Source organism: Schistocerca piceifrons, chromosome 2 (genome assembly GCF_021461385.2).
Source record: "Schistocerca piceifrons isolate TAMUIC-IGC-003096 chromosome 2, iqSchPice1.1, whole genome shotgun sequence".
NCBI classification, from domain to species: Eukaryota; Metazoa; Arthropoda; class Insecta; order Orthoptera; family Acrididae; genus Schistocerca; species Schistocerca piceifrons.
The window spans coordinates 591,888,997-591,902,017 of NC_060139.1; the positions used below are offsets into that span (position 1 = coordinate 591,888,997).

Here is a 13,021-nt window from a genome sequence, read left to right on the forward strand (position 1 = left end):
CCGAATTTCTCTTCAACAGTGGGAAGCAAGAAGATGCTTAAAACATCAATGTATGTCTGTGCTGAGATAGTGCTACGCAAAAGAAGGGGTGCAAACCCCCTCGATGAAAAACACGACCACACCATAACGCCACCGCCTCCGAATTTTACTATTGGCACTACACAAGCTGGCAAATGACGTTCACTGAGCATTCGCCATACCCACACCCTGGCATCGGACAGCCACATTGTGCACTCGACACAACGTTGTTCCACTGTTCAGTCGTCCAATGGTAACGCTCCTTACAACAAGCGAGCAGTCGTTTGGCACTTACCTGCGTGATGTGTGGCTCATGAGCAGCCGCTCGACCATGAAATCAAAGTTTTCTCACTTCCGGCCTATCTGTCATAGTACTTTCAGTGGATCCTGATGTAGATTGGAATTCCCGTGTTATGTTCTGGATAGATGTTTGCCTATTACACATTACGACCCTCTTCAACTATCGACGGTCTGTTGTCAGTCAACAGACGAGGTCGGCCTGTACGGTTTTGTGCTGTACGTATCCCTTCACGTTTCCACTTCACTATCACATGGGAAGCAGTGGACCTAGGGATGCTAGGAGTGTGGAAATCCCGCGTACAGACGTATGACACAAGTGACACCCAATCACCTGACCACGTTCGAATTCCGTTAGAGCAGTGGAGCGCCTCATTCTGCTCTTTAACGATGTCTAAATGACTACTGAGGTCGCTGATATGGAGTACCTGGCAGTAGGTGGCAACACAATGCACCTGATACGAGAAATGTATGCTTGTAGGGGTGTCCGGATACTTTTGATCACATAGTGTAACTTGCTACACAAATAATTTCTGACTTTTTTAAACCATTTACGAACTCAAACGGCTCGTAGTAATTACTCGACGTTATCCGTTATCTATATAATGGGGCCATTCAAGCTGAAGGGATCAAAATGTCACTGGAATCGCGTGGTCAGCTACGTTAGATTTATGAAAGCAGACTTCTGGGATTAATATACTCGTCTCTACAGTTTATTAGCTGTCAATCTTGATGGATTTCGGTGAAGGCAGTATAATAATAATAATAATAATAATAATAATAATAATATTCCGCGGTCTGTGTGTATATGCCCAGAAACAAAAAAAACAAAAAAGCGCGTGTTTTTAGGAGAGAGATTTCAAAACAATTTCTGGAAAATATGTGTATGTTTCGCTATCTGGTACAACCCATAATATTTTACTGCTTAGACTGGCCATGCTTTGAAATGGAAGCGATTGAACCATATTAATACATAAATGAGGAGGAGGAAGAGGATGGGGGGGGGGGGGGGGGAAATGCACTACAGTTTAAATTTCGTGGGACGGAGAAGACTATTACCCGATACTCTACTGAAAAATATTATTTAAGTATCTATTATGCACAGTAATATTTCATCATGTATTAGGCAGGACCCCTCGATCCACCGTCCCTTGTTTTCTTGGCAACTACTTTATGATGAATACTTACAGTCTGCCGAAATCTATACATTTGCTATGAAGGCGAATTACCTGTACTCTTCGTGCCGTAAGTGTTGTGTACGAAAGCTAGTTTCGGGTACTTCCATTTCTAATGCGAACGTACCGTTGAAAGGTCTCATCTTTGAAACGGTGCACTTTTGCTGCCAGCTATTTTACTTCGTCTCCCCCATGAGCCGAGCTTCACACCCCTACGTCTGAGTTTGAATCCTGTTTATGGGTTTAAAATTTGAAATTCTGTTTATTGCGCAACATAAAAACCCAAGTAAATCCTGTTGTTTATATAATTCTTCAAGGTGTATGAAATGTCGAGGCCTTGGCAATCAAAATGTCCTGCCCGTTCAAAAGCGTAGTTGTTAATCACTAAGTTGGGTCTCGTGAAGTAATTTCCAGCAAATGAGTTTTTTTTCTAATCGGTATGTTGAAACTGTTCTCAGGGCTGAGGAAGTGTCTTTGAAGATGTTCGTTCAGCTACATCTACCTGACTAGAATTCACATTTAAGTACTTGGCAGATGATTCATCAAATCTCGTATTATGCTTCAGTCTTCAGAAATAGAAGCGTTGAAATTGGATCTAGACTGTTTGAATGTATAACCAGTGAAAGTTAACTTCCGTGAGCGTATTAAGAGATTGATATACAGGCTGTCCCGCCTAAACTTTTCACCGCCAATATCTCTGTAACTGAAACAGATTTTGGTGCGCGGCTTCCATGGATGTGAATGTACGGCAGGGGTTCACGAAAGTGAATACTAAGACATTCTCAACCGTGTGCAAATATTGGTTTCAACTTAAGTTGTTGTTTTTTTTGTTAAATGGGCACTCCATACTATCCCATGCACAATTATCAACATGAAAAATCACAATAATAATGGCGTTAGTTGCATCACATCCCGAGAACTTGGAACGCGCAGCTGACGCGTGAAATGAACGAAAAAATTTTCCAAATGTTTGTGAATTCCTAAGGGACCAAACTGCTGAGGTGATCTGTCCCTTGACTAACACACTACTTGAACTAATTTAAACTATCTTATGCTAAGAACAACACACACATCCATGACCGAGGGAGGACTCGTACCTCCGGCGGGAAGGCCCGTGCCATCCGGTACATGGCGCCTCAAACCGCGCGGTCACTTCGCGGGGCGAAATTAACGAAACGCGCCGCTATTGCACTTCCCGCAATGCAAATGCGTCCCGCACATTGCTCGTAATCGCGATATTATTGACGTACTACTATGCGGAAAGTACTGTACTTACATAGTGCTATGAACACTGTCAGTACGTGGCCTGGGAAACGTACGGATGTGCAGTCACCCACAATGAAAACGAGGACACCGTTTACTCGTACGTGCTTAATTGAACTTTTCGATAGTACTACAATGGACATTACGGTAACAAAATACCGGTAACCACCGGCCCGAGTAAACAAAATTAATGGTTGTCAAAGGGTCGCACAGAGGGATACATGCTATTTGTACGTGGTTGTACATCAGTTACACAATGGTACATTCCGTGCAGAAGACATGTCACTGAACATCTTTAATGACTGCCAGACAATTGAACCGTTGCAGATTGTGCAACGTATACATAAACGTTCAGTAGTATCAACAAAAACGAACATACGTCTTCTCCGTAATACACGAAATGTACGCCGGTGCGCAGTCTCGCGCCTCTCAGCCCGAATGCTACAACTTGTGTTCGAAGAGATTGCCATTCGCTTGGCAACTGCCCTGTGCGCGCTCAATCACGGATCCACTCACAGCTGTCAGTGTTTGTGGTGTTGCTGCAGCGCATGCAGCGGTAATATGGGCTGTCATGTCATCCACTGTTGTTGGGACCTGCTTATACACCCCATCTTTCACCTGACCCCAGAATAAAGTTCGGCGACCGTGCTGGAAATCCCTGAATGAGACTGCCCCGACCAACCCATGGACCTAGGAATTGATGGTTTAGCGCCTGTCGGGCCACCATGGCATTATGTGGGGGGCATCAGTCTCGTTGACGCCAATTATTTGACGAAAATGACGGGGTAGGCTTTCCATCAGTCCAGGTAAGGTACATCTCAAGAACCGCTCATACTGTCGCCCGTTAAGAGTGTCCTCAATGAAATGCGGGCCAAAGATGTGGTGTCCTACAATACCACACCATACACTGACACTCCACCGATGTTGACGTTCAACCCGGCGAATCCAGTGAGTTTTCTGGTGACCAGTAGTGCATATTGTCTAAGCTGACGTTCAGAAAATGGTTCAAATGGCTCTGAGCACTATGGGACTTACCTTCTAAGGTCATCAGTCCACTAGAACTTAGAAATACTTAAAGCTAACTAAACTAAGGACATCACACACATCCATGCCCGAGACAGGATTCGAACCTGCGACCGTAGCGGTCGTGCGGTTCCAGACTGTAGCGCCTTCAACCGCTTGGCCACCACGGCCGGCTAAGCTGACGTTCTCCTTGGTTGTAAATGTCACCCCATCGGTAAACAGTATCCTACGCATATAGTCATGGCCTTGCCGCAGAACCTACTGACTATTCCAGGCGATTGTGAACGTCGTTGCCATGCAGAACAGCCACCTCTGCAGCTTCATGAGGCACGCCTCTGCTGAGGATCCGTGTTCGTGAAGGCAACCGCCGATTTGCGCGAAGTCTTCAAACAATGTTCATGAAGGTATGTTGGGTCGGATGACGTCTATTGGAGTACCGCTGGGCATGCACGTGTGCCATTTTGGTGACATTCTCCGTACAATAATATCATGTCAACCATTTCCTCATTCGTTTATACCACGTCGAATGCCTAGAACGGATGGACAGGTAAATTAGAATCACGATTACAACAGTAACACCAGTTACAGTGAACAGTACACCGATGCCATGTACCTGTACGTACTTCCACACAGAACAACCCCCTTCGTAGTGAGCAGTTTCCACACACACCGCCGATTGCAGCCCGTTCCCGTAAACAACCGCAGAGGCGAAGGGTTGACCTGGACGCTGTAACGGGGCGGCGTGTACTGTTTCGTAGTTTTTATGTAGATAAATACAAGACGCAAGAGGGACAACGTTATGTACATGTTAACGTTTGTAGCAGGAGCCCCTATTATTACTTTCGGCCTTCGTGGTAATAGTAAAATTAAGAATGCGTACGTGACTCACATCGCGATTACGAGCAACGTGCGGGTCACACTTGCATCGCGTGAAGTGCAATAGAGGCGCGTTTCGTTCATTTGACGCGTCAACTGCGCGTTCCAGTTTCTCGAAATGTAATTGAGATATTGCGATTTAACCAACGCCATTATTATTCTGATTTCTCATGTTATGTTGTGTTGTTTCTCATGTATATGGGATGTCCAATTAAAACAAAAGTTTGTGCCTAAACCAATATTTGCACATGGTTTAGAATGTCTCCTAGTATTTACATTCGTGAGCCCCAGCCGTACATTCATATCCGTGAAAGCCGTTTGTCTCTACTGTGGTTACAAAGATATTTTTATTGGCAGATGAAATGTTATCAGTTTGTAACAAGTTTGTTCCATTGTAAAGCATTTTTTGCTGGAGATCAGTTAAAGTGTGGTTGCCTTTCTTCATGCTTTATCAATTGCAAAATAGTCATATTTCCTCTATCAAAAGTGTTCTCTTAGCCATGATCACAGAAGTACGTTTCTTTATTAAATTAATGGAGCTCCTTAGTGACAAACTGAATGATTCTAGATTCAGACACGATAGACCTCATCTGCGATTTTCACTTGAATATGACATCGTTTTACTATCTGTACACCAAGAAGTGTGACAGGCACAGAGATGGTTATTGAACGGACTTAAAATAATTAGTTGCCGTTACTCAGAGGTTTGCGTGTTTTTCTGGTTTCATACTTCTGCACCAACCGTTCGCTGTTGAGCGCCATCTGAACAGTGCTCAGTGCTAAGGTGCTTTGCAGTTCTAAGAAGAACGTGTCCGCGAGATGCACTCTAGTGTCAATTGCAAACCTGTCTATAATATTTGTTTAACAGCTAACACGTAATAGCAGCCATCCAGGTTACGGTTGGTAACGACGTCATTAGTGATGGAACAAGTTAGGTTTGGGCAGAGACCAGGAAACGAATTCGGCGACAGCATTATTTAACTAGTCATACTGACGTTCTCTTCAGGTGACTATCAACCAACGAAAAATCGAACGACTTGGTATATTAACACCTCAGCTTCCTATAAAGTGTCCAGTAACGCTTGTAATGTCTCTTGCAGCGGTCTCTCCGCGATATTTTCAGAAACTTTATAAATTATACAACTCAGTACATATCTCGAAATATCTCTTCTTATCTTACCGATTCCTAAACTTTAATATACGATGATTATCAATGCAAAGTAGTTTCAAGCCCTATTATTCCTTGGAGCGTCCATTTACTCCATGGAATAGCTTCTCTGCTATCTATGTTTTCTCTTATAAAAACAACGATCTTGCCGATTAGCGGTGAAAGAAGGAGGATGTATGTGTTGTTGAGCTAGCCGCCATTTTGATGAGATTCTGTATGAGAAGGAATTTAATACATGAACTAAACTAAAGTGTGTTCGCGTATTATTTAACTGATTATTATTGAAAGTGTCTGCTTACTACGCTGTGTTGCACTGGATCACTGGGGAACGTCTGATTTACACTGGACGAACCTGCCGTTTTGTATGCTCAAGATATTCAGTTACTTCAAATAAATAGGCTAACACGGTCTTACCAGCAGATCTCCGGTCTTCCCCATGTGATCACCGAAAATTAATCATTATTACAAATGTTCTCAGGAGATCGACTGACAATTTTCGTCCCACCGAGACTTCGAAATTGCTTCACTTCCTTATGTAATTTAAGTTAAGCTCAATTTAATCAGGATAGAACAGTATTGAACAGTGTGAATGTAATAAGCCTGCTTTGTGAATGAAAATTCCCTTAATATACACATGTGTTTACTATCCTGATCAGTGAAGCTAAATCAGGCCGGTGTGAGAGGTTTTTAAATTTTTTGAATACCACAAAAAAAATATTAAACGCTGAAGCTGGCCTAAGAAATACTTCGCCGTATTTGGCTCACCCGAACACAGTGGTAATGGAAACCCTGTAGGCTGAAGATATATAAACAAAAAGTAAGTTTATTTTCTCGGGGAAATCCATCAGAGCCTATTATACCTTGTTTAATAGGACAACCAGATTTTCGTTGCTAGAACAAGATAATCAATAAGTAACACATTTGCACATACTTCTAAATCAATGGTGCAGGCTTCTTTCGAGTTTTTTACGCTTCTCCTTTTACAGTTCTAATACTGGTTTAATGCAGTTTTCTCTATTCTTGCCTCTCCCTGGCAAGCCTCTTCATCTCTGAGTAACTACTGCTTCTCTTTCTGTAGTGCAACTGGACGTCAGCACAAGAAAGGCATGTTATTAGTACGCCTCTCTCCCGGACGCTAAGTTAGCTTTTCCACGTAACAGTCATAGACCTCACTGGAGCTCTGAGGTCTTGAAATGCTTCAGCTACCTGTGGTAGCAGTCATGTGTGCTTGCTTATATGAATGTGTGTGCGTGTTTTCTTCGCTGAAGAATACTTTGGCCGAAATGGGCCCCATCAGAGCTGATGACATTTCTATACCTCAGTGATTCAGTGGGGTCTAAATCTACTGGCAAAGTAATCGACTTCGCACCATTACTCAAGTCTTGAACCAACATCCTCTGACAAATTGTGCAAGTACTCTGCCTCTTTATTACAGTTCGAATTTCTTGAAGTTTCTGTTGTCTTCATTTTCGGTATAATAAAAACAATGTGTAAACACTATTTCGAAAATAAGTGAAAGAATTTCGTTCATCTGTTTTCGATATCCTCCTACACGAATGCATCATTTCTGCTTAGAGATGCACGTCCCCGCGCAGTTCTTCGTTTCGACACGGGTAAGGGCTTCTTTCCTATCGTGTCGTATGAGCACGTGCGTTTAGGCCAGAAAGTGCTACTCAGTGAAAGTTAGCTGTGTATGACTTACGCCACGACGGATGACATTACGAAAGAGGTAGCGTTTTATCTACTTTAATTCCAGGTCCGATACAGGCATGTGATCGCACTACGGTTTTCCCGGAGATTGAAAGTGGGTGCGATCTAACAGGTTTCACTCTGACAGTATGTGACCTGAATCCCCTATTTCTGTAAGAAACTAGCTGCGCACTACGACGCTCATCGGAATGAAATTTTTATTTCCAGTTTTCACGAACCTCTACGCCCTACGCCGATACAGTTCGTGTTTCATTAACCCTGCACAAGAAGTGAATGTCTGAAGGTACACGTTCTCTCGATGCTATCTCTGCTGTTTTCATTTGCCGCGTATGTGACTTAGGGAAGTATGTACGAGTGCATGAAGAGAGAGAATTTGAACAGCAAGAAATTTCGCCACTTTTAAAAAATGCAAATCTTGTCCATACTTGGGAATACTGTGAAAATTTTACTTTAAAAAATTGAAAGACATATTAAGAACACACTTTTTCGGAAGGAATTTCATGATTTAATTTCATGTTTTTCCCTGTTTCACTTTTCAAGTAGTTAACAACTGCGGACCCTACAAGCATGTGATAAGAACAGCAGGTAGGGTATCAGCTTATCTCTGTCGTAATGTATGAGATAAGAGGGCCGGCCGCAGTGGTCTAGCGGTTCTGGCGCTGCAGTCCGGAACCGCGGGACTGCTACGGTCGTAGGTTCGAATCCTGCCTCGGGCATGGGTGTGTGTGGTGTCCTTAGGTTAGTTAGGTTTAAGTAGTTCTCAGTTCTAGGGGACTTATGGCCTAAGATGTTGAGTCCCATAGTGCTCAGAGCCGTTTGAACCGTTTGAGATAAGATGTGAAAGAAATGAGCTGGACTGGCATCTTAATGGGAGGAGCTGCAAAATGGCAGTGATCGCAGATGGCAGTCTTTCTGACTGCGAATTACGAATTGTTAAAAATCAACAGACATTGTAGAAAAACACGGAACAAATGACTAACTGGAAAGAAAAAGGATAATTTCAGGGAGGAAAACAGAAGTGTTATCCCCTCCCCCACTAATTTTACTATTCAACTGTATTTATTAACGACAAATTTATGTTCATTTTATCCATTGTGGTCATTGTAGCTTCCGTGACTTACTTCAGTGACGTATTAAACGAATGACACTCAGTCGCAAATCATGATTTTTATTTGAACACACGATCCGTTTCGAGCTGTGGGGCCTTATCTGCAGGTGCTTTGTCAGTTTACATCATTTTTCGAATTTATGTTGCTACTTGTCCTGTTAAAAGTGAATAGGCATATTAAATGTGGCACAATGTGTGTACACTTTTTACAAAGTTACGACAAAACCGAAAAGAATTACTTACATTTTCCATTAGTGGCATGCATAGACATATTTGTATACACGCACACACGTTTTGTCTCATAGCAAATTTTGGAAACAAAATTCAAACAAGTCAAAGAATATTGAACTACACAGAAGTTGCTGTTCTACATACACAGATGTTACATTTCAACATATACATATATTGAGCATTTGAACATTCGACTTGTTTGAAGTTTGTTTGCAAATGCGCTGTATGACGAAAAGTGTATTCGTGTATGTAACAGTGTCTACTCATATGATGGCTACGAACTATGTAAGCAGCACTGGAAACAGTAATTTTTCGGTTTCATCGCAGTTTTGTAAAAATTTTAGTCACAATGTGCTACCACGTAATATACCTATGTAGTCTTAATACGACCAGTAGTAACCTAAACCTAAAATGATGTAAACTGGACAAGCACCTGAAGATGAGTACTCGGCGCTCGAAATGCATCGTGTATTGAATTATAAAAACAAATCATGATGTGTGACCTAAGGCGGTTTGTTTGTTATTTTACGAGTTTACGCGCTGAGTCGTAAATGGAAAGCGTGGAGAATAAAATAAAATTTATTTTCTTTCTTTAAGTTCTTATCAGCTGACTTTCCCACACTCTTCCAATACCACGAAGTTATCAAAGTCACAAACGATTTGAAGTACCTAATTTCTAAAAATGAAATGCTGAAAAAACGGAGGTGAATACATTGGTGCCATAGAAAGTTAACGTGACAATGACGTCAGTCACGTGAATGGTTTGATGACCATCCACAATTGATAGAAACATTTTACTTACTGCACTAGAAAGCTGACTGATGTGCGAGTGAAAGATCTTAATAGCTTTTTTTCTCCTTTATGAGATCCAGTTGCTGACACTCAATTTTCTTTCTTTTTCAGTTAAGAGGAAAACTTATGTTATTAATACGATATTCCTAAAGCTCAACTAAACTTCGCAATCAGGCAGAGGGGAGCGTCTCTGGGACCACTGCTATTCATTCACCCAGCTTCTCAATCGCCGTCTCTAGGCTAAGTGAGCCCTGTTCCAGTCCCCACCAAAGAAAAACTTCTGGCAATACCCGGTTCCCTTCATGGCACTCAAAGGCCAACCACTCAATTACGGAGACGGTGTAAGACAGAGATGTAGTCTTTCGACGCCACTGGTCGAGCTATACATCGAAGAAACAATGACGGAAATAAAAGAAAGGTTCCACAGTGGAATTAAAATTATAGGTGAAAGGAAATCAATGGTGAGATTCGCTGATGATATTGCTACCCTCAGTGAAAGTTAAGAAGAATTGCATGGTCTGCTGAACACAGTAGTCTAAATAGTACAGAATATGGACAGAGTAAATCTGAGAAAGACGATAGTAGTCAGAACTGCCAGTAACTCAACATCAGAACTGCTGATCACTAAGTGATGAAGTTAAGAGGATCTGCTATGTAGGCAGCAAAATAACAGATTAGCACTGGCAAAACGTTTATTCCTGCCCAAGAGAAGTCAACTTGTACCAAATATCGGCCTTAATTTGCGGAAGAAATTTCTGAGGACGTTTATTTGGAGCGCAGCATTGTACGGTAGTGAAACATGGGGAAAGCCGGAACAGCAGAGCATCAAAGCATTTCCGATGTGATGCTTCAGACGAATGTCGAAAATTAGGTGCACTGATAAGGTAGGGAATCAGGAGGTTCTACACAGAATAGGAGAGGAAAGGAGTGTAGGAAAACACTGACAAGAAGGGACAGGATGATGTGACCTGTGTTAAGACATCAGGGAATAACTCCCATGGTACTAGAGGGAGCTGTATAGGGTAGAAACTATCGAGGAAGACAGAGATTGGGGTACATCCAGGTTGCAAGTGCTACTCTGTGATGATGAGGTTGTTACAGGAGAAGAATACGTGGCGGGCCGCATCAAATAAATCTGAAGACTGATGAGGCGACGGTCTGAGTGGGTATACGACGTACTGTCAATGCCAGAAACACTGATGAGCAGTACTGATGCCCCTTAAAGTATTCTCAGTATTGTAACATCCACCGAATATTTGAGTTCCGTATTGATGGTTGGACATTCTTCTCTATTCAGTTGTTGACGGAACATTAACCAGGCACGCGGAGTTAGCGTGTACTGTTTACGTTCTCTATTAGTCTGTGCCTATCGTATCTCCTCCATGCAAGGACAATAGTTTATACCACTTTAGGATGCGCAACAGAGGATTTTCGATGACACCTCATTCTTTATTAAGGTGAAAATTTATTATATATAGGCTGGTGAATTACAGAGCACTTTGGAAAATCCTACCACTTCAAAAACATTCCATCTATCTGCGATGATTAGTAAGAGTTCTGCGAAATGCATGTCAATTCTACCAGGTTATCACTAACTGATAAAATATCATTTATGTTATCTGGACATTGCCAGACAGGTAATGGCTTCACGGGTTTCCAGTTTTCACACAATTTTACTCACTGTGCTTGCTGATCTTGCAGAACGAAACTTCAAGCATTCGAATGACCTGCCTTTAGCCTCAAATTTCGAAGTTACTACTGATCTCTCGCCGATAGCGACTGATCCCTCGTAACCGTACTTTCTTCTTCACTTAATTACATATCGACATTGTCAAATCTTAAAACTAGTATTCTGGATAGGTACTGAGCGTGTCGAGGTGCCTTCGACTCTCCCTGTGCAGTGCCGGCATCGTGACCTAACGCGGGCTACGATTAAGTTATCGCAGACTCCAAACCCCGCAGCCTACGCCTTCTCATATTACGAAAAGTCACATTTAAATAAGAAGTTTGTCTGACCACGGCATAATAGTTCGGAATATTATAATACGTACAATAACAATAAATCCGAAATACGTTGTCTATCGTTATATTGAGTGGAATGTGTTACTAAGGAAGGCAAAGTTTAAAGTTAGATATTACGTGTCTCTGCTGCTCACCTGGGCCAGTGGTCGGGCACGAAGATGTTCCACCAGGAGGGCCTCTTCTGGCGGTCGGCGGCGGCGACGTTGCCGATGACTCCCTTGCGGCGCTTGCGCTCCATCTTAATGTGCCACGACTTGCGGCGGCCGCGCTTGTCGGCGGAGGGCGGCCCCAGCTCGGGGGCGGAGTCGGCGCCCGACTCCAGCACCAGCGGCAGGCTGTGCGAGCTGCTCGACGCCGCCGGATCGCCATCCAGACCCACCCCCGCGCGGGGGCGCGGGCCCTCCCACGGCGCGCCCACGCCCACGTCCACGTCGTCCACCGCCTCCACCGTGACGCGCACCGGCATGTGCACCTGCACCGTCTCCATGTCGCGGCCTGGGATCGCGGCTAGGCTGTCAGCATACTGCGCGCCTGCGGGCCACATTCGCACTGACAGCACCGACACCAGTACACTGCACGTTGCCGGACGACGGTTATCTCTGGCAGGGCACCTGACACCTCGCGCGTCTCTCAATGACTGCAGATAACACTACTCTTTCACTGTCCTATGATAAGAAGTGCGCGAACTTTTAAGACTTGACAATAAAGCTATTCTTGGCATGCAAAATCTCCACATTAATGTATCGTGAATCTAGTTGCCATAGACCCACCAGGGTAGCCGAGAGCACTAACGCGCTGCTTCCTGGACTCAGGTAGGCGCGCTGGCCCCGGATCGAATCTGCCCGGCGGATTAACGACGAGGGCCGGTGTGCCAGCCAGCCTGGATGTTGTTTTTAGGCGGTTTTCCACACCCCACTAGGTGAATACTGGGCTGGTCCCCACGTTCCGCCTCAATTACACGTGTCTCAGACATTTGAGACACGTCCACACTGCTTCACAGTTTACACTAGCCACAGACAGTTGGGGTACACTGATTCCGTCCTGGTGGGTATGGGGTGGCGGCAGGAAGGGCATCCGGCCATCCCTAAAACTAACATTGCCAAATACGTTGTAACCACACTGACCTTGCGATCGCTGCAGGACTATGGTGTAAGCGAAAGAAAGAAAGAATCTAGTTGCCATAGAACACTGGGAGGATGTTGGGTTGGGGGCAAGGGTTGGGGGCAAGGGTTGGGGGCAAGGGTTGGGGGCAAGGGTTGGGGGCAAGGGTTGGGGGCAAGGGTTGGGGGCAAGGGTTGGGGGCAAGGGTTGGGGGCAAGGGTTGGGGGCAAGGGTTGG

At 43.9% G+C, this 13,021-nt stretch overlaps 1 protein-coding gene across 6 annotated transcripts in view; it reads right to left on the reverse strand.

Moving 5' to 3' along the window:
* Window positions 1-11,936, reverse strand: part of LOC124776660 (nuclear receptor coactivator 7) — a 703,675-nt gene extending 691,739 nt beyond the window's left edge. For all 6 annotated transcript variants that reach the window (XM_047251761.1, XM_047251757.1, XM_047251755.1 and 3 more), the window contains exon 1: window positions 11,818-11,936. In XM_047251761.1, the coding sequence (XP_047107717.1) occupies window positions 11,818-11,921 (104 nt within the window). In that variant the 5' untranslated portion in view covers window positions 11,922-11,936. The remainder of the gene's footprint in view (window positions 1-11,817) is intronic.
* Between the last annotated feature and the right edge of the window lie 1,085 nt (window positions 11,937-13,021).